This window comes from Octopus sinensis, linkage group LG1, assembly GCF_006345805.1.
Source record: "Octopus sinensis linkage group LG1, ASM634580v1, whole genome shotgun sequence".
Taxonomy (NCBI): Eukaryota; Metazoa; Mollusca; class Cephalopoda; order Octopoda; family Octopodidae; genus Octopus; species Octopus sinensis.
In genome coordinates, this window is record NC_042997.1 from 50,918,520 (window position 1) to 50,940,655 (window position 22,136).

Sequence of the window (22,136 nt, forward strand, 5' to 3'; positions counted from 1 at the left end):
AACTTAGTGGTTCAGCAAAAGACTGATAGAATAAGTACTAGGCTTACAACGAATAAGTCCTGGCGTCGATTTGCTCGACTAAAGGTGGTGCTCCAGCATGGCCACAGTCACATGACTAAAACAAGTAAAAGAGCAATATGTAGTTCTAGTGTCTCACAGGTAGATACTCTTGGCAGAGTACATGTGGATAAAAAACAGCATCATCATCATCATCATTGTTTTGATGGCCACTTCTGTATGCCCACATAAAATTTGTTGTGGCAGATTTTCAATGGCCAGATGCCCTTCTTGTCACCAACACTCACCTACTTCCAAGTAAGAAATTATTTCCGCATGGTTAAGCATGACTGGAAATGAAGGACATTTGCTTGCATGATGGTAACACTTGCTTACAACTAGCATATGATGCCATGGCACAGAAACAGTAACACATACACACACACATTCATCCCCACTTAAAGATGGTTGTTCTGTTAGAACAAATTATACTGTGGTAAATACAAAGAGAGGAACTCTCATATTGGTTTTTGGTGCAAAATGCACTCTTGTTTATATTGCTAGCAGGGAGATAAAATAATAATAATAATAATAATAATGAAATTATTGTATACAGTGCTCAGGTGCACAACAACTTGTCAAAAGTGTGTATAAAGCATATGCAGTAATGTACAAATGTCTGGGGAGTGAACAGTGTATGAGTCAGATACATGTTTGCATGTGCACGGAGGGGAGAAAATCAGGTGTAGTGTTGGCGAATCTCAGGAAGCATGGAAGTTTTGAAGGATGCAGTGCTCCGACAACTAACAGCTGATGCCGGCAGTTTGTTCTCTTAGCACGAAAAAATGTTTCTGAAAGTCATGGGAGCTGCTGTGCTGTTTTCTGACTTTGTAAACATGTCCACGGGTGTAAATCCCTGCCATCTCCAGAGCCGAGACCAGCAGATCACATAATTTCAACCTTCCTTGGTCTTATCAGTGATGGATGCTCAACTGCTATATATTTATATATACATATGAAAATGTTCTTTCAGTCTCCATTTACCAAATTCACTCACTAAGCTTTTAGTTGGCCTAGGGCTATAGAAGAAGATACTTGCCCAATCTGACGAACATAAAAGACATCGACCACTGCACACTGGAGACACACAGCTGCACATGTGATGCGAACTGATGACACACGCTAGGTGAAGAATGCTGTCTGCTGGCCGGGATTCTGTGTCCCACATCACCTGATCAAGCAGATCTGTGATCAGAGACATTCCAACTACAACTATCCCATTTGTTTTTCAGGAAGTATTTCTACCGCTCAGTGGTTACTGTGTCAGGCTCAGAATCATGAGGTAGTGATTTCGATTCTTGCACTAGGCTGTGTTTTGTGTTCTTGAGGAAGACACATTATTAAACATTGCTCCAGTTCACTCAACTGTAGAAATGAGTTGCGACATCACTGGTGCCAAGCTGTATTGGCCTTTGCCTTTTCATTGGTGTGAACAGGGGAGGTTGGTATGCATGGGCAATTGCCGACCTTCCACAAACAACCTTGCCCAGACTTGTGCCTCAGAGGGGAAATTCCTATGTGCAATCCCATGGTCATTCATGACTGAGGGGGGTCTTTACCCTATTTACCCTTCCTAGAACTACATTATCCAATATCTCCTTTTTTTTTATGACAATAGGATACGAGTTGCTAGAGACCTAACTGCTAGTTCTTGTAAGTCAAGCTACCATGTAGAGGTTTTTTTCATTAGCTTGTGTGTTCACATGGAATTAAACCTATGACAAGAGATAATCAAGAAGAACATGGTAAGGTTAGCTGCCAGGATGTGGGTTTCACAAATAAGAGCCACTTCATTGAAAGGAGCTTTATGTTGTGTTGTAAAACCATTCAACCAATGTTAGCATAATAAAACAGAGATTAAAGCTGTGATGGTGGTGGTGGTGATAATAAAGACAACAATGATGATGGTTGTGGTGGTGGTGGTGGTGGTGATGGTGGTGGTGGTGGTGTGGTGGTGGTGGTGGTGGTTGGTGGTGGTGGTGGTGGTGGTGGTGGTGATGGTGGTGGTGGTGGTGGTGGTGGTGGTGATGGTGGTGGTTGTGGTGGTGGTGGTGGTGGTGATGGTGGTGGTGGTGGTGGTGGTGGTGGTGGTGGTTGTGGTGGTGGTGGTTGTGGTGGTGGTGGTGGTGGTGGTGGTGGTGGTGGTGGTGGTGGTGGTGGTGGTGGTGGTGGTGGTGATGCTGCTGATTGTCCAATAAACGGAAGCACTTAAAGCTGGCATGGTACCAGTTGTCCAGCCGCTCAAACCAAAGTGATTTGGCATAAGACGATGGAAATGGAGATTTGTAACTGGGTTTGAACTCAGACACAGAATTCATTGGACTACATTGTTGCCCTTGGTTACGACAAGTTAAGTCAGCTCCAGCCACTTGAGAGAACATTATTTACAACAGAATGAAAGGCAAAAACATAAACCTCCATCTCACCTCGGCAACCAGTCCAAGGTCTCCTTTCTCCTGGACGTCATTCTTTATCTTATCCACACTGCGTCCTAAATAAAAGAACAAGAATTAACATTAAAAAGCAGCAGACAGGAGTAATAATCAAAAGGAGGAGGACAGAAAACTACCACTATTACTGCTGCTACTACTACTACTACAAGTAGAATAACAATGAATAGAAAAATGTCGCCATCATTATTAGAAAATAGTCATAATTTTCTACTGAGATAATCCAAGTTAATATACGAGGCTTATAGTGTTTTAGACAATAAACTACTTATGGTGCTCAATTTGCTAAGGTGGTGGTGGTCTTCGTTGTCATCATCATCATCATCATGTAATGTCCACTTTTCCCATCTTGCATGAGTCAGATGGAGTTTATTTGCAGTAAATTTTCCATGGTCAGACACCGTTCCTGTAGCCAATCCTCACCTGTTTTCAAGCGAAATAATATTTCCCAATTGCTAGAGATGCCCTTTTGCAGAATATTGGAAATGTGTGTTACTGCTTGTATGACAGTGACACTTGTTCACAACTATCACAAAACATCAAAACAAGGAGGCACACACACACACACATAAAACAGGCTTCTTTCAGTTTCTATCCACAAAATCTACTTACAAGGCTTTGGTTGGCCCAAGGTTATAGTAGAAGACAACTGCTCAAGGTACTACACCATGGAATTAAACCTAGGACCATATGGTTGGGAAGCAAAATTCTTACTATACAACCATGCTTGCATCTAAAGAGAGAACTGTAAATTAAACTTAATGGTGGGGGGCTGGGGGAAGGGGAGGTAGACGAGGGGAAAGGGCTGGAGGAGGTCCACAACATTTTGCTTTGGGCATGAAGCTGGATGAATCACAGCCAGTACTTGTAGCTCTTTATTTATTTATCCATTCATTTTGATTCTACTAAGATGAAAGACAACACTGACTCTAGCAGGATTCGAACGCATAATCTAGAAGACAATTTCCTTTCCTGTATCTGCAACGGCCTCTACTCTCCTCATCTATCTGCATATCCTCTCCACCACATTCACCCATCCAATCTGCTTCTCTTCCTCTTCATGTCAACTTCAAAGTGTCTCACTTTCAAGACACCACGTAAAATACTTTCACGGTTTTTTATTTTCCGGGAATGTCTGTAGCGGGGGTGGTTGCTCTGAGAGAGTAAGCAGCTAGAATAAAGAGTAGTCTGGGCAAAGTTCAGAGAGCTCCTACTTCTGCTGGCAACTAAGGGGCTCTCGCTCAGGATGAAAGGCAGACTGTATGATGCATGTGTGTGAACTGCCATGCTACACGGCAGTGAAACATGGGCCGTGACTGCTGAGGAGATGCATAGGCTTGAAAGAAATGAAACTGGTATGATCTGCAGGATGTGTAATGTCCATGTGCATACATTGACAGAGTGTAAGCGCCCTGATAGAAAAGTTGGGCATAAGAAGCATCAAATGTGGTGTGCAAGTGAGACAATTGCACTCGTATGGTCATGTGCTACATATGGATGAGGAGCCACTCCCTAACTGTGGAGGGAACCTGTGGAAGAGGTACACCTAGGAAGACATGGGATGAAGCGGTGAAGCATGACCTTCGAACATTGGGTTTCACAGAGGTAATAACAGGAGACCGAGACTTTTGGAGATATGCTGTGATTGAGAAGACTCGGCAACTAAAGTGAGATCGCAGCCATGCATGTCCGACCCAGTTAAGAGTATCCCGGATGCGTCGAGCAATGTGATATGCTTGAGAAGACCTGTTGAGTCAAGTAAAACCAATATCGTAGCTGTGGCCAGTACCCCTTGACTGGCTCCCATGCCGATGGCACATAAAACGCACCATCTGAACATGGCTGATGCCAGTACCCCCAACTGGTTCCAGTGCCAGTGGCATATAAAAAGCACTATCCAAAAGTAATTGATGCCAAGTCCGCCTGACTGGCTCCTGTGCTGGTGGCACATAAAAAGCACCCACTACACTCTCAGAGTGGTTGGCGCTAGGAAAGGCATCCAGCTGTAGAAACCTTGCCAGATCAGATTGGAGCCTGGTGCAGCTGCTGGCTCTCCAGACCTCAGTCAAACCGTCCAGCCCATGCCAACATGGAAAATGAACGTTAAATGATGATGATGTTGATGATGATAATCCTTAGGAATTCTTTTTTACCCATGCTTTTCCTACAAACATTGATCTACAAATGCTTAAGCTGAACATCAGCCACATTAATCTCACCAGTGTGGAAGGGCTTGTACTGGTCAGTAACACCTGACGCTCCTTTACTGCTAATTCATCATCATCTGTTAACGTCTGTTTTCCAAGCTGGCATGGGTTGGACAGCTTGACATGGGCTGGCAAGGCCAGAGGCCACACCAGGTCCTGTAGTCTGATTTTGGCTTGGTTTCTATAGCTGGATGCCCACTCTAACAGCAACCACTTCACAGAGTGTTCAAGATACAAGGTGCATTACCAGTGTTTTTTTTTTTTGGCACCAGTACTTTTAATGTGTCGCCAACACTAGTGCTTTTTACATGGCACCAGTGCTTTTAACATTGCACCAGCACCCATGCTTTTAATGTAGCACCAAAACCTGTGCTTTTTACGTGGTACCTGTACCAGTGCTTTTAACGAGTCACTTGCATCAGTGGCTTTTAAGTGATACAAAAACTAAAAAAAAACACTTCTTGGAAAATAGGAGCAGAACTTACCTGTGGCTTGTGCTATTGCTTTCATCAAGACCATCTCCCCAATACCAAGTTCAATTCCTTCATAGGCTGGAGCCAATTTGTTCAGACAAAGGTACACACAACAGAGCAGGTCATCAGGTGACAGTAATATTACGGAACGAAAAAAGTTAGACAATATTTCAATCATTTTTAACCTGTAAAAGGAAAATAACAAGCAAAATAATTATTATGCAAAATTTTTGTAATCCCAATTCAAACTATGAATAAATAATGTCATCAAATGCTATTGCCTAATCAGACTGGAATGGTGATTTAAAAAATTTTTTTTCTAATAGGTGATAGGGCCATGAGGTAAAGAAATTTGCTTCCCAACTACATGGTCTCAGGTTCATTCCTAATGTGCAGAACCTTGGACAAATGTCTTGTATTGTAAGTTCCAGGCCAACCAAAGTCGTATGGGTAGATTTAGTAGATGGAAACTGAAAGAAGCCCACTATGTGTGTGTGTACCCTTGTCTTGACATCATGTAAGCAAACATCACCATCATACAAGTGACGTTGTTTGTTTCCAATGTGCTGCGAAAAACACATCTGGCCTTGGGAAAATATTACATTGCTTGGAAACAGGAGGAGGAGGCTGATGAAAGGAAGAGCATCTGGCTGTAGGAAATCTGCTTCAGTAAACTCTGACTGACTCCATGCAAACATGGAAAAGGGTGTGTTAAATGGGGCTATGTTATCAAGGAGAATGAATGACGCAAATTAAAACCATGACGACAAGCGTCACCCCAGCAACAACTTCCACTCATCTGCGACATCTTCACAAGGTAAGAGGGAATGCATATGGCCAAATACAAGAGTTAACAGAGCAAACAACCAAGAGGTCAGCATATTGTGCTCTGTCACTCTAACATTTGAGATCTGTAGGTCAAAGTGCATATCTCTCAAATGTGTAATTATTATAACAAAAGTAAATAACACTAAATGGCTGGGCCCTACAAAACCCCTGAATGAAGGATTTGATGGTATGTCTCAGAATGCTTTCCCTAATGGGAGTTGCACAATTTCCAAGTTATAGAGACTAATTGAAGCTCTGAGACAGGAAGGCAATACTCAGGAAATGACAGCTTGTAAATAAATGAGTAAACATCTATGTGTAATCGACTTAACTGTATTCAACCTATCTGGCCAGGTGAAAGCAACACGACAAAAGATGAAAATCAATAAGAAAATCAATCTACATTCATAATATAAACCAATAATCGTTATAACATTAATAAATTTCATCCAAATTCATGGAATTGTTACGTATTTTTATGTTTTGCACACTAGATTAACTGTATTTCATTCATCTTAAGTTTTTAACAGAACTGGCCAACTTATACAGAGAAAGCATCACAGGAGATTAAGAATTAAATGTGGTAACTCACTTCACTATTGCTTTATAATGCAGATGATATATATGAGTAACTTGTTTAAGTAAATTATTCCCTAAATTAGAAAAGTTTGTTCACAAGATTCAAGTACTGAAACTTTATGAGAATCATTTTCTGATTTGCCGACAGAGTGAAGCACATATGTTTATTAAAAGAGATGATTCTAAAATTCAAAGGGCTAATAAAGTTATATATGTTCATTAAATTAGTTACCACTCTTCACAATATACACCTATTTTGCATATACTTCACATCATTTTGCTTTACTTAACTTTTATATACAGGAGGGAGTCATTCTGAATTTACTGTTGACAGATAAGAAGTGGGGAAAACATCCATTGTTATAAATAAAATTCTCAGCTCCAAACTTATTCCATCCTAACTTATTGAGGTAAAACAAATAATGTAAAAGTGCAACAACAATTATAATAATTATAAAAGCAACCAGTCAGTATAGGAATATTAATAGAAAAAACTTTCTTACCTTGCAGATACATTTTCAATTTCTTCAAATGTTTTTGCCAGAGCCAAATAAGGGACCCTAAAAATGATTAAGAAATTTTGTGAAATTATAATCATTCTGAAGTGGGGGCACATAGCTTAATAAGATTGTGGTTTTCATTCCTGGACTGAGCAATTCGTTGTGTTCCTGAACAACAAACTTCATTTCACATTACTCCAGTCCAAACAGCTTGTACAAATGAGTAATCTTGTAAAAAACCGGGCATCTGGCTCTATACTCCTTACAGAATAACATGGACTAATCACAAGTGTTCTGAGAAAAACTGAGAGAGCTTGTTGTTCAACCCTTCAGCATTCAAACAGGCTATATTAGGCCCCCAAATATTCTGCATGTTTAATGCTCAAGCTAGCCAGATCAGACCTCTTACTCTTACCTAACAATGCCAGTCTAAAAATAAACAATGACATTATATTAATCTCGACGTGACAAGATAACGTATCATCAATTCAAAGCAATATGAATAAATAAACATTATATTTGATTAATCTGGATGCTAAATCATTAAGCTAAAAGATTCAGTTTGATGTACATGGTTCAAATATATAATGACAAAGGATCCACATGTATATTTGTAGCAAACAACATGACCATGTGGTAAGAAGTTTGCTTTCCAAACAAATTCATTTCAAGTTTAGTCCCACGGCGAGCTACCTTAGGTAAGTATCTTCCGCTAAAGTTCCAGACCAAAACAAAGCCTTACAAGTGGATTTGATTAGTGAAACTAAGAAACCTATTGTGTGTGTGTGTGTGTGTGTGTGTGTATTACAAGCCAGGTGGAATCGTAGCAAATATTGGTGTCATGCAACTGGCCAGTGGCATGTAAAAACACCCACTACACTCTTGGAATGGTTGACGTTAGGAAGGGCATCCAGCTGTAGAAACCATGCCAAATCAGACTGGAGTCTGGTGCAGCCCCTCAGTTTACCAGCCCTGGTCAAACTATCCAACCCATGCCAGCATGGACGACAGACATTAAATGACGATGATGATGATGATGATGAACTTAGAATACTTTCATGAAATGAACAAAGATAAGGTTGTTGCTTTAGTCACACTGAAGATAAATCAGGTGGTTTTGTTGAATTAATGAGATTCAGTTGTCTTGGAGATGCTCTTTTGCACATAATAAAAAATGCAACATTTTTAGAGAAATAAACCTGTCAAAATAAATTGCTTATACACAATAACATTGAATAAAAGGTGATCTGATGTGGTGCTTTAACACTTCTGTTGCCATATTTCTGTTAAAAATCCACTTCTTGTGTTTTAATTAACTTTGAAAATAATGACAACTTTAGTAAAATAATTTTTGTCTTTATTAAGCTGGAATTTGGAAGAAATAAACATAAAATTTTGATGAAAGCTTTTAACTTAGATCACTTTAACCCTTTTGTTGCCATATTGCCAATGAAATATACTATCTTTGTTTAACTTAATTTTGGAAGTATTGAAGAATTTTAACTGTCATTATTAAACAGCTATTTCAAACATAAAGATGGAATTTTGATGGAAGATTTTAATTTAAACCACTTTCATCATCATCATCATCATCATCATCATCATTTAACGTCCGTTTTCCATGCTAGCACAGGTTGGACAGTTCAACCGGGGTCTGGGAAGCCAGGAGGCTGCACCAGGCTCCAGTCTGATCTGGCAGTGTTTCTACAGCTGGATGCCCTTCCTAACGCCAACCACTCTGTGAGTGTAGTGGCTGCTTTTTACGTGCCACTGGCACAGGTGCCAGGGGAGGCTGGCAGCAGCCATGATCGGTTGGTGCTTTTTACATGCCACCAACACAGAAGCCAGTCAAGGCAGCGCTGACATTGGCCACGTTTGGATGGTGCTTTTTACGTGCCACCGGCATAGGTATCACAACTACAATTTCCATTTGATATTTATTTTGATGTTGATGTACTTGACTCATTAGGTCTCCTCAAGCACAGCAGGTCACCCTATGATCCAAAGTAAGCACAGCAGGTCGTTCTGCAATCCAAGGTACTTTGGATGGGCTGGGGCTATGCGAAACTTTAGAGTAAGAAATTTCTATCATAAAACTAGGAGTAGATTTCATGCTAGTTGGTATCAAAGGGGTTAAAACAGGGAATTTTTATCATAAAACTAGGGGTAGTCTCAGGCAAGATAGTATCATAAGGGATAAGCTAGCAAAGCAAACAAAACACAAAAACCTTGGAGAATGTCAGATATTTGCCAAAGTAGATCATTAATTCTCTCATATTCTATAGTTTCATAGTGTTTTTATGGGTAGCCCTATTTCAGAATGTATCAAGGACAATTCTAAGTTCATAAGGAAAACTGTATCTGTACCAAATTCTTAACAGAACTGAGGAAAATGAGGGAATGTAACATTGGGATTTTAAGACTGTTTTAATTTGAATAGAAAGCAAATGGCTTGATGGCTTCCCTATCTAGGTTGAAATTATGTAGGGTTAACCTTGCAATTCTCAAACTTTGGAGTGGTAACATATCTGAATGAGTGAGAGGCAAAATCTAGAATGCATGATTGAATTAATTGGTATTATGTAGGGAAAAACACATTCAGATGTAAATAGAACTAGCACTATGACCCGGTGTTGCCAGGTCATAGTGCTAGTGCATGCATATACAGCTGCGTGTGTGCGCACATACACGCGGGTACTGTCCAAATCTCTGACCAATCACATACAGCTAGCTGGCATTCAATTGGCGTATCAAGTTTCGGGCATTTTGATTGGGTTTTGGATAGAAAATTCACAAAAAGTCACTTCTATTGATCTTTTAATGGCTTTGCAAGGTAACTGGGGAAATGTAAAGATGTGCACGACCACCCTTGGACGGTTTTGAATGACCATAGAAAGTACGAGCCCTCTAACTGAAAAATTGTGGATTTGTATAAAGGATACACACACAGACATTTTGCCGTTTATATATAGAGAGATTCTCTCATATTACTATACATGTATCTGCACATGTGTGCATATATATGTGTGTGTGTGTGTGTGTACATGAGTGCACACGTGTGTTTTTGTGGATGTAATCAAACATCACTAAAGCTATGTATAAACTGAATCAAACACACACTACACACATTTGTGTATGCTCTCAGAAGTATATTATTCAATTATATAAGTGAATATAGACACATACATAAACACGTTCAGATTCACTTGGTTATTTGCAAACACACACGCACACACGCAAAATATTTCTATAGTTGTAATGCCTACAAGAATGTAAGTATGTACAGACATGCACATATATACACAATTGGTAGTTTCCAAACATCAACCAAATACACTTGCAAAGAATCAGACACACAATGTTATTCATACAACAAACATCATTAAATTACAACAGCAAAGAACTGTCAGGTGTTTATGATTTGTAAAGATCTGTTTGCACACAGATAAATGATAAATGGTGAAAAGGAATTGGAAACAAAGCAAGTATCTTATAGAAAATAAATGAGCTGACTATTTAATATAGTTTTGCAAAGTGAGTCAAGAGATAACCAGAAGCAGATTTGTGTGCATGAAAACTTTTGAAAAGAGGAAGGAAAAGAGGCCAAAAACAAAGTGTTATACAGTCGGAACCATAAAAGCCTGAAGATATATTTTTGGTAAGACATCATCAATATCACACAGCATCGACTGAGGAAAACCAGAAAGAGCAATGAGAATGAAAAGAATTGTAAGAAATATGAGCAGAAGATAAATATTTAGTTGTGAGGAATAATGTACTGAACCCTCACAACAAACCTTCAGTGGAATAACTATCTTGCTAAATGTAAATGTAAAGAGAAATTCTGGTGATGATGGTTATGATAAATACTGGCTATGACCATAATCAAGAACAACTTTGAATACATACTATAAGGTTACCAGTTCAAACAGGTTTTTTTTTTTTAAATCTTTTACATTAGTAACAAACTGCACCTGTAGTCCTATCACAGACAGGAGTGGACAGAGGTAGCAAAATACAGATTAATCATTATCATCGCTATCATCATCATCATTCTGTAAATTTGGTTTAAATGCTTGACAACTCAGCACCATCCATTGGACGGGGGGGGGGGCGTTTTGCTTGTTGTATATATGATTGGGGAATAAATATCTACCAACTATCACTTAGTTTACATGGTATTCTTCTTGTGCAAGTCAGATTTTTCTTCTTTTTCTTTGAAATAGTTGTAGTAGCTGTTATTTTCACAATATGGTTTTCTTCCTTCAGACAAGCCATTTACCATCCATTGTCAGATAGGGCCACAGTTTATCATTCTTTTCTTGGTTTCAGTTCAGTGGACTACAGCCATAAAACTGGTAGAATACTTAAGCCAGATATGGCCGGTTTAATGGCTAAATGGTTAAGTGATACAAGCAATAAGGCTACTTACTTTGCTTTTGGGGCCCAACAGGCTGACTTGATGGGATCATATTTACTGTCAGCTGGGTTGTATTTCTTGTCCTCTACAGGTTTCACTTCACCATTGCTGCAAGTGAGAGAATTTTAAAGCAAAATTAGATAGAAAGAATTAAGACATATATTGTTATATTTCAGGATGGACATTTTTTTTTTTTCCTTCCCAAATAAGCACAAACACCATACATTTGTTCTTTGCTTCAGATTTATTATTGTTCTTATTTTATTTATGGAGATGTACTTGCATAGCAAGTGACCTGATCTGAGATCGTGTGCTGGAATGAAAACAATTGCAACGTGGAAGGTGTTTATAAGCCATTTAAGAAACACACAAAAACCATTAGATTCACTTCAACATTTAAATTTAATTTGTCAAAATATTTTCGACGCAGCACAGAATTTTGTCAGTGAGCAGGTCGTGGTCTCAAAGCAACGAAAATATTTTGACAAATTAAATTTAAATGTTGAAGTGAATCTAATGGTTTTTGTGTGTTTCTTAAATGGCTTATAAACACCTTCCACGTTGCAACTGTTTTTTTTATTTTATTGTTCTTTGTCGAAAAATCTTTTGTCACACATCCTATGACCTCCTCAATGACTCTCCATCCCATGTTTCTTCTCCTGTAGTTTATTCCATTCTGTTTTAATCCAGAGAATGGGCCAAACAGAAAAGGAAGAGACACATGCAATGGGAAGTCGCTGAAGAGGTCACAGGGTATGTGACAAAAGATTTTCAAGCAAAGAACAATAAAATAAGAACAATAATAAATCTGAAATGAAGAAATAATATAGAGTGCATGCCCTTATTTGGCAGAAAAAAATAATGACCGTCCCCGTCAGGAATGTTGAAAAACAAATACATAAATGCAAATTAAGACATAAAAACAGTCAAAGTATCAATTGATAGATGTCATCCAAGTTTTTGTCTTCTAAGAATGGAGAAGCAGGTGGTAGTTCGAACACATCACTGCCACTGCCACCAGCAATACCATCTGACCTTTCAGTGACTTACAGGAGTTCACTCCATTACAAACATTCAAACTGGGCCCCTGACAAAGCCTGTATGTATTTATGCAACCTGCTAGAAATAGCAGTCAAATTTTCATAAAACTACACCCTTCCATCTTAAAAACATATGAACAGATTGGATAATGTGGGCCTAGAAACACTCTCTGAGCGTAAAATAAGATGATCATACCTGGAACACCTTTGATCACAAGTCAACTCAATGAGGGCTGACCTGGTGTTAAATGACAACAACTAGGCCACCTTTAATGTGTAAATATTGATTTCGAATTTGGCACAAAGCTAGCAAATTTGGGGAAGGGTATAAGTTGAATAAGAGATTTTCCAGCAGTAGCCTACAACCAAGATATGACAGGGACTTGAATCTATGGCTATGCTTTAAGAAAAGCTACACAGCTTTTCGGTCCTGCTTATTCTTTTACTCTTTTACTTGTTTCAGTCATTTGACTGTGGCCATGCTGGAGCACCGCCTTTAGTCGAGCAAATCGACCTCAGGACTTATTCTTTGGACGCCTAGTACTTATTCTATCGGTCCCTTTTGCAGAACCACTAAGTTACGGGGATGTAAACACGCCAGCATTGGTTGTCAAGCGATGTTGGGGGGACAAACACAGACACACAAACATATACACACACACATACATATATATATATATACATATATACGATGGGCTTCTTTCAGTTTCCATCTACCAAATCCACTCACAAGGCTTTGGTCGGCCCGAGGTTAGAGTAGAAGACACTTGCTCAAGATGCCACACAGTGGGACTGAACCTAGAACCATGTGGTTGGTAAGCAAGCTTCTTACCACACAGCCACTCCTACGCCTATTATTGTTTACATAATTAATTTTATCAGGGAATTCAGTGGTACAACTAACAGAACGGGTTACAGTTCAATGTAGTGGGACTGAACCTGAAAACATGTGGTTGGGAACTGAACTTCTTAACCACACAGCCATGCCTGGTTATATATCCCCCACAAAAAAACGGTATGTATAATTGATACGTAATTATATATCCCAACAACAGAAATATGCCATGTGCCTGATAAGAAATATTAGTTTTTGCAAAAATAGATAAATTTATGTCATTCTAAAACATCCAAAATAATAAAAACCAAATTATGGTACCATACAGAACACTATACAGAATATTCTTCCAATAACCAATGACAAAACAATGATTCATCAAACATTAATGAGTACTGTAAACCTAACATTAAACACTCATCATTGGACCATGGAATATTATTTTTAATAGAATTACTCTTAATACAGTCAGAGATTTAATCTTAAGGAAATAGAAATAAAAGAATTTTAAAGCAGCAAAACCATACACAGAAAATATGAAAGGAAAATCAAAGGGCTTTTTTGAATATTACAATTTTGAGTCATTCAGCTAAATTATTATATCACATTTGATCTCTCTCTCTCTTTCTTTTTTCATGATTTTTTTTCTTTTGTTTTTGTTTTACAAGAATGAATGCCCCACTAGCCTTACCAACAACAACAAAAAAAAGATATATTACATGCTTTTGAAATTGAATGATTTTAATATATATGGAGGTAAAAATGATTATACAAATGATGAAAGAAAGGGAAAAAAGTATTCAAAATGATGCAAATGTACAGACAGAACGCATGTAATACATATACAGACATGCCAATGTGCATTCTCACTAAGGCATTTGGTGAAAATAAATAAATAAATAAAAACTTAATCGATTCTATCAGTTTTATTGTATTTTTCTGTCTCTGTTTTTGTGTTTTTTTTGTTTTTTTTAACTAACTGAATAAAGAATTCCATGAGCCTTAATAATTGCTGACGTAGGCTTGATGGAATTGGTGAAAACCCAAAAGAAAATAACTGACTTTTGAGTCATGCGTTTAGTATCCGACGGTCAGTTGAAATGAGAATCTGTTTTGCAATAACATTTCAAGAAATAAACACAAACACAGAGCGTATATATATATATAATAAAAGATGATCTTGCACACTGGCATGAAATCAAATGTTTATAGAGATGGGACAGAGTGAAGTTGGGTAGAGTCATCTGAAATGATTTCCAATATGCAAAAGTAATATAATATTTGTAGTTGCTTAACCACAGGACAGGCCTGATAAAGCAGGCCTATGTTTTACCCTTTTTTACCATATTTCTCTCAAACTACACAGCTTTTGTTTCAATTAATTTTGAAAATAATGAAGAATTTAATAAATTAATTTTGTCATTAATAAGCTGGTGTTTGAGACAAATAACATAAAATTTTGACAGAAGGTTTTAATTTAGGTCACTAACCTTTTAGCATTTAAGGTGACCATATCCAACCAAAATAGTTTACCTGTTTTATGTTCAAACTGGCCAGATCCAGCCTCTCACACCAATCCTACAATATTATTCTAAAAATTAACAGTTACCTCATCAATATCTCAAAGCGACAAATTTGGGGCCTGGTGCAGCCTCCTGGCTTCCCAGACACCGGTCGAACCATCCAACCCATGCTAGCATGGAAAATGGACATTAAACGATGATGATCATCATCATTAATTGAAAACAGTGTAAATAACAGAATCATGTGAATGCTAAAGGATTAAAATATGAAGTTGGTATTATAGAACCAGGGATAATTCCAGGGAGTTTGATATCAAAAGGGTTAGAGATATTTTTACTATGACCAGTCCTTCTTATTTTTAAGGACAGGGTATCTAGAACTATGTTATGCAATGTTTCTTTCCTTTTCCGTTCGAACGTTGGGCGTCACAGAGGCAATGACAAAAGACCGAGACCTCTGGAGATATGCTTTGACTGCGAAGATCCAGCAAATAAAGTGAGTTCACAGCTGTATCCTACACCAGTTTCGCATAACCAGCCCCAGCCCATTCAAAAGTACCTTGGATTGTAGGGCAACATACTGTGCTTGAGGAAACCTATTGAGTCAAGTACAGCACATAAAAAGCACCATCTGAATGTGGCTGATGCCAGTGCCGCCTTGACTGGCTTCCGTGCCGGTGGCACGTAAAAAGCACCAACCGTTCATGGGCTTTGCCAGCCTCCTCTGGCCCCTGCTGATGGCATGTGAAAAGCACCCACTACACTCATGGAGTGGTTGGCGTTAGGAAGGGCATCCAGCTGTAGAAACACTGCCAGATCAGACTGGAGCGTGGTGCAGCCTCCTGGCCTCCCAGACCCCAGTCGAACCGTCCAACCCATGCTATCATGGAAAACGGACATTAAACGATGATGATGATGATGAGTAGGGTGTAATCTGAGTGCGATTTGACTACTATCTCTAGTAAGTCAAGCAGCCATAGAGAGCATCCCCACCACACACATTTCCCTTGACTGACTGCAGAAGGATAATTAAAAAAAAACAACTTGAATGGAATTGGAACTCAAATATAGAGAGACAACATTAATTAGCTGAAGGCATTTCTTTTGTCTTGCTGTTCACCATCACCCTATCAAGGGGTGAGAAGGATTTCTCAATTGAAAGCAGAAGAACAGGAGTTAAATAATTATTAGAATCAGCAGCAGCATCAACATCATCATCAGCGTCATCAACAGCAATGCTGCTGCTGCCACTGTATTGTTGTGATGACCACCACCACCACTATTACCATCATCATCATCATCACTAATTGCTTTATAACATCAACTTCGATTTAGAAAGACAGGAACAGAGATGAAGGAAAACAACATGGAAGTGGTCTTCAGTTGTGTTGCCAACCAGCACATTGCCCTGAAGAGTCTCAATGCCAAGATGCCACAAGCAAATGCAGAGAGGGAGCTGCCATCCTGTTCCCTCTCACTCTCTCACTCTCTCACCCTCTCACTCTATCCCACACTCACACTCTATTCCACACTCTCACTCTATCCACACTCACACTCTATTCCACACTCTCACTCTATTCCACACTCACACTCTATTCCACACTCACACTCTATTCCACACTCACACTCTATTCCACACTCTCACTCTATTCCACACTCACACTCTATTCCACACTCTCACTCTATTCCACACTCTCACTCTATTCCACACTCACACTCTATTCCACACTCTCACTCTATCCCACACTCACACTCTATTCCACTCTCACTCTATTCCACACTCACACTCTATTCCACACTCACACTCTATTCCACACTCTCACTCTATTCCACACTCTCACTCTATTCCACACTCACACTCTATTCCACACTCTCACTCTATCCCACACTCACACTCTATTCCACACTCACACTCTATTCCACACTCACACTCTATTCCACACTCACACTCTATTCCACACTCTCACTCTATCCCACACTCACACTCTATCCCACACTCACACTCTATTCCACACTCTCACTCTATTCCACACTCACACTCTATTCCACACTCACACTCTATTCCACTCACACTCTATTCCACACTCACACTCTATTCCACACTCTCACTCTATTCCACACTCACACTCTATTCCACACTCACACTCTATTCCACACTCACACTCTATTCCACACTCACACTCTATTCCACACTCTCACTCTATTCCACACTCTCACTCTATTCCACACTCTCACTCTATTCCACACTCACACTCTATTCCACACTCACACTCTATTCCACACTCTCACTCTATTCCACACTCACACTCTATTCCACACTCACACTATTCCACACTCACACTCTATTCCACACTCACACTCTATTCCACACTCTCACTCTATTCCACACTCTCACTCTATTCCACACTCACACTCTATTCCACACTCACACTCTATTCCACACTCACACTCTATTCCACACTCACACTCTATTCCACACTCTCACTCTATTCCACACTCTCACTCTATTCCACACTCTCACTCTATTCCACACTCTCACTCTATTCCACACTCTCACTCTATTCCACACTCTCACTCTATTCCACACTCACACTCTATTCCACACTCTCACTCTATTCCACACTCTCACTCTATTCCACACTCTCACTCTATTCCACACTCTCACTCTATTCCACACTCTCACTCTATTCCACACTCTCACTCTATTCCACACTCTCACTCTATTCCACACTCACACTCTATTCCACACTCACACTCTATTCCACACTCACACTCTATTCCACACTCTCACTCTATTCCACACTCTCACTCTATTCCACACTCACACTCTATTCCACACTCTCACTCTATTCCACACTCTCACTCTATTCCACTCTCACTCTATTCCACACTCTCACTCTATTCCACACTCTCACTCTATTCCACACTCTCACTCTATTCCACACTCTCACTCTATTCCACACTCTCACTCTATTCCACACTCTCACTCTATTCCACACTCTCACTCTATTCCACACTCTCACTCTATTCCACTCTCACTCTATTCCACACTCTCACTCTATTCCACACTCTCACTCATTCCACACTCTCACTCTATTCCACTCACACTCTATTCCACACTCACATTCTATTCCACACTCACATTCTATTCCACACTCACACTCTATTCCACACTCTCACTCTATTCCACACTCTCACTCTATTCCACACTCACACTCTATTCCACACTCTCACTCTATTCCACACTCACACTCTATTCCACACTCACACTCTATTCCACACTCACACTCTATTCCACACTCACACTCTATTCCACACTCACACTCTATTCCACACTCACACTCTATTCCACACTCACACTCTATTCCACACTCACACTCTATTCCACACTCACACTCTATTCCACACTCACACTCTATTCCACACTCACACTCTATTCCACACTCACACTCTATTCCACACTCACACTCTATTCCACACTCTCACTCTATTCCACACTCACACTCTATTCCACACTCACACTCTATTCCACACTCACACTCTATCCCACACTCACACTCTATTCCACACTCTCACTCTATTCCACACTCACACTCTATTCCACACTCTCACTCTATTCCACACTCACACTCTATTCCACACTCACACTCTATTCCACACTCACACTCTTTCTTTTTTCAATTCAATTGCTTACATTTGCCTGGAAACAATGGAAGTAAAATAAAGTCGAGAGAACTCGACAATCTTTTTCTTTCTCTCTCGGGCTGCTGCCATAACAATGCACCAGGAGAATTCATCTACAAAGCAATTGCCCCAGCTCCCCTTCAGGGTTGGCGAAAGCGATGTGGTGGACAACGAAAAACCTGGCTGATGACAGTCAAGGCTGATCTGGAACCGGAACCCAACCTAGGCCCCCATATCTATAGCGTCGCCGCTGAAATATGGAGTGGTTGGAGATCATGCGGTCGTTAGCCTCAAATCGCCAGGTCTGGTCTGCGTTTGTGAGAGATGCAGCATTGAGGATGAATGAAGCCAGCTCAATCCACCCCAGGTGGATGCTGTCTCAAGACAAGAAGAAGACAACAATGTACACTCAGTAGGTTCTATTAAGTGGTTGGTGTGAGGGAGGGCATCCAGTTATAGATGCTATACCAGAATTAGATGCATGAAGGAGATGCAGATTTCCAATTCACGTTTAGAGCAGTAATTCTAAATAAGAGCTAACTCTAAGTAAGAACACACATCCAAGCAGGGAAAGTAAATATGATACTATATATGTATTTTTCTTTTCTTTCTTTTCTTTTACTTGTTTCAGTCATTTGACAGCGGCCATGCTGGAGCACCGCCTTTATCGAGCAACTCGACCCTGGGACTTATTCTTTTGTAAGCCCAGTACTTATTCTATCGGTCTCTTTTGCCGAACCGCTAAGTGATGGGTACGTAAACACACCAGCATCGGTTGTCAAGCAATGCTAGGGGGACAAACACAGACACACAAACACACACACACACACACACACATATATATATATATACATATATACGACAGGCTTCTTTCAGTTTCCGTCTTCCAAATCCACTCACAAGGCATTGGTCGGCCCGGGGCTATAGCAGAAGACACTTGCCCAAGATGCCACGCAGTGGGACTGAACCCAGAACCATGTGGTTGATTAGCAAGCTACTTACCACACAGTCACTCCTGTGTGTAAAGTAAAGAAAAAGATCTCCTTCAGTCATGAATCACCATGGGATTTCCCGTAGAAAGTTCCCCTCAGAGGCACAAATCCAGGCAAAGTTGTTTATGGAAGACCAGCTGTCACCTATGCATATCAGCCGCCCCTCTCCATGCCACCGATGTTATCCAGAGGAAAGGCAAAGGCACCATTGATGTTGCAACTGATTTCTGAGACCATTGGCATTATGCTGTGCTTGAGAAGAAGAGCCATCAAGCCAAGCAAAATCGCAATTGTGACAGAAACCGGTGTCACACAAATTGGCACTCATGCTGGTGGCACATAAAAAGCCACCTGGTGTCATGCAAATTGTACCCATTACACACTCGGAGTGGTTGGTGTTAGGAAGGGCATCCAATCATAGAAAACTATGCCAAATCAGACTGGACTCTGGTGCAGCCTTCCATCATGCCAGCCTGGTCAAACTGTGCAACCTATGGACATTAATGATGATATAACATGTAGGTACAGTATGGCCAAATGGTTAAAAGTGTGATTTACAACCAAAAAGATCCCAGGTTCTATACTGCTACATGACAAGTTGGATAAATGTTATTTCCTATAACCTTGGGTTGACCAATACCTTGAAAGTGAAATTAGGTGGAATGAAATTGTATAGAAGACAGCCAGGTGAACTGTACATTCAAAAGGTACAGCCTTGTCATACCCTGTGTCACATTGATTCTATCTGAAAATTATGTTATGGGTCTGTGGATTAGTCAGCCGCTTACATTTACACATCAATTCAGGAGCAGGTAATTCAGTTGATTGAACAATTGAATCCTCATTGTTGAATGGTGGAAATCCGCCACCACTATATATACTCTTTTACTTGTTTCAGTCATTTGACTGCAGCCATGCTGGAGCACCGCTTTTAGTCGAGCAAATCGACCCCGGGACTTATTCTTTGTAAGCCCAGTACTTATTCTATCGGTCTCTTTTGCCGAACCGCTAAGTGACGGGGGACGTAAACACACCAGCATCGGTTGTCAAGCAATGCTAGAGGGACAAACACAGACACACATATATATATATATACATATATACGACGGGCTTCTTTCAGTTTCCGTCTACCAAATCCACTCACAAGGCATTGGTCGGCCCGGGGCTATAGCAGAAGACACTTGCCCAAGATGCCACGCAGTGGGACTGAACCCAGAACCATGTGGTTGATTAGCAAGCTACTTACCACACAGTCACTCCTGTGTGTAAAGTAAAGAAAAAGATCTCCTTCAGTCATGAATCACCATGGGATTTCCCGTAGAAAGTTCCCCTCAGAGGCACAATCCAGGCAAAGTTGTTTATGGAAGACCAGCTGTCACCTATGCATATCAGCCGCCCCTCTCCATGCCACCGATGTTATCCAGAGGAAAGGCAAAGGCACCATTGATGTTGCAACTGATTTCTGAGACCATTGGCATTATGCTGTGCTTGAGAAGAAGAGCCATCAAGCCAAGCAAAATCGCAATTGTGACAGAAACCGGTGTCACACAAATTGGCACTCATGCTGGTGGCACATAAAAAGCCACCTGGTGTCATGCAAATTGTACCCATTACACACTCGGAGTGGTTGGTGTTAGGAAGGGCATCCAATCATAGAAAACTATGCCAAATCAGACTGGACTCTGGTGCAGCCTTCCATCATGCCAGCCTGGTCAAACTGTGCAACCTATGGACATTAAATGATGATATAACATGTAGGTACAGTATGGCCAAATGGTTAAAAGTGTGATTTACAACCAAAAAGATCCCAGGTTCTATACTGCTACATGACAAGTTGGATAAATGTTATTTCCTATAACCTTGGTTGACCAATACCTTGAAAGTGAAATTAGGTGGAATGAAATTGTATAGAAGACAGCCAGGTGAACTGTACATTCAAAAGGTACAGCCTTGTCATACCCTGTGTCACATTGATTCTATCTGAAAATTATGTTATGGGTCTGTGGATTAGTCAGCCGCTTACATTTACACATCAATTCAGGAGCAGGTAATTCAGTTGATTGAACAATTGAATCCTCATTGTTGAATGGTGGAAATCCGCCACCACTATATATACTCTTTTACTTGTTTCAGTCATTTGACTGCAGCCATGCTGGAGCACCGCTTTTAGTCGAGCAAATCGACCCCGGGACTTATTCTTTGTAAGCCCAGTACTTATTCTATCGGTCTCTTTTGCCGAACCGCTAAGTGACGGGGGACGTAAACACACCAGCATCGGTTGTCAAGCAATGCTAGAGGGACAAACACAGACACACATATATATATATATACATATATACGACGGGCTTCTTTCAGTTTCCGTCTACCAAATCCACTCACAAGGCATTGGTCGGCCTGGGGCTATAGCAGAAGAAACTTGCCCAAGATGCCACGCAGTGGGACTGAACCTGGAACCATGTGATTGGTTAGCAAGCTACTTACCACACAGCCACTCCTGCGCCTATATATATAACATTTAAATAAAAAAAACCAGTTCATATTCAGCAGA

General features: G+C 40.2%; 1 protein-coding gene across 2 annotated transcripts in view; it reads right to left on the bottom strand.

Annotated features, from left to right (window-relative positions):
* Positions 1 to 22,136, bottom strand: part of LOC115211797 (DNA ligase 1) — a 196,251-nt gene that overhangs the window by 38,139 nt on the left and 135,976 nt on the right. For both annotated transcript variants that reach the window (XM_036500751.1, XM_029780503.2), the window contains exons 9-12: positions 11,527 to 11,622; positions 7,098 to 7,154; positions 5,200 to 5,372; positions 2,484 to 2,548 (exon numbers count right to left, since the gene is read on the bottom strand). In XM_036500751.1, the coding sequence (XP_036356644.1) occupies positions 2,484 to 2,548; positions 5,200 to 5,372; positions 7,098 to 7,154; positions 11,527 to 11,622 (391 nt within the window). The remainder of the gene's footprint in view (positions 1 to 2,483; positions 2,549 to 5,199; positions 5,373 to 7,097; positions 7,155 to 11,526; positions 11,623 to 22,136) is intronic.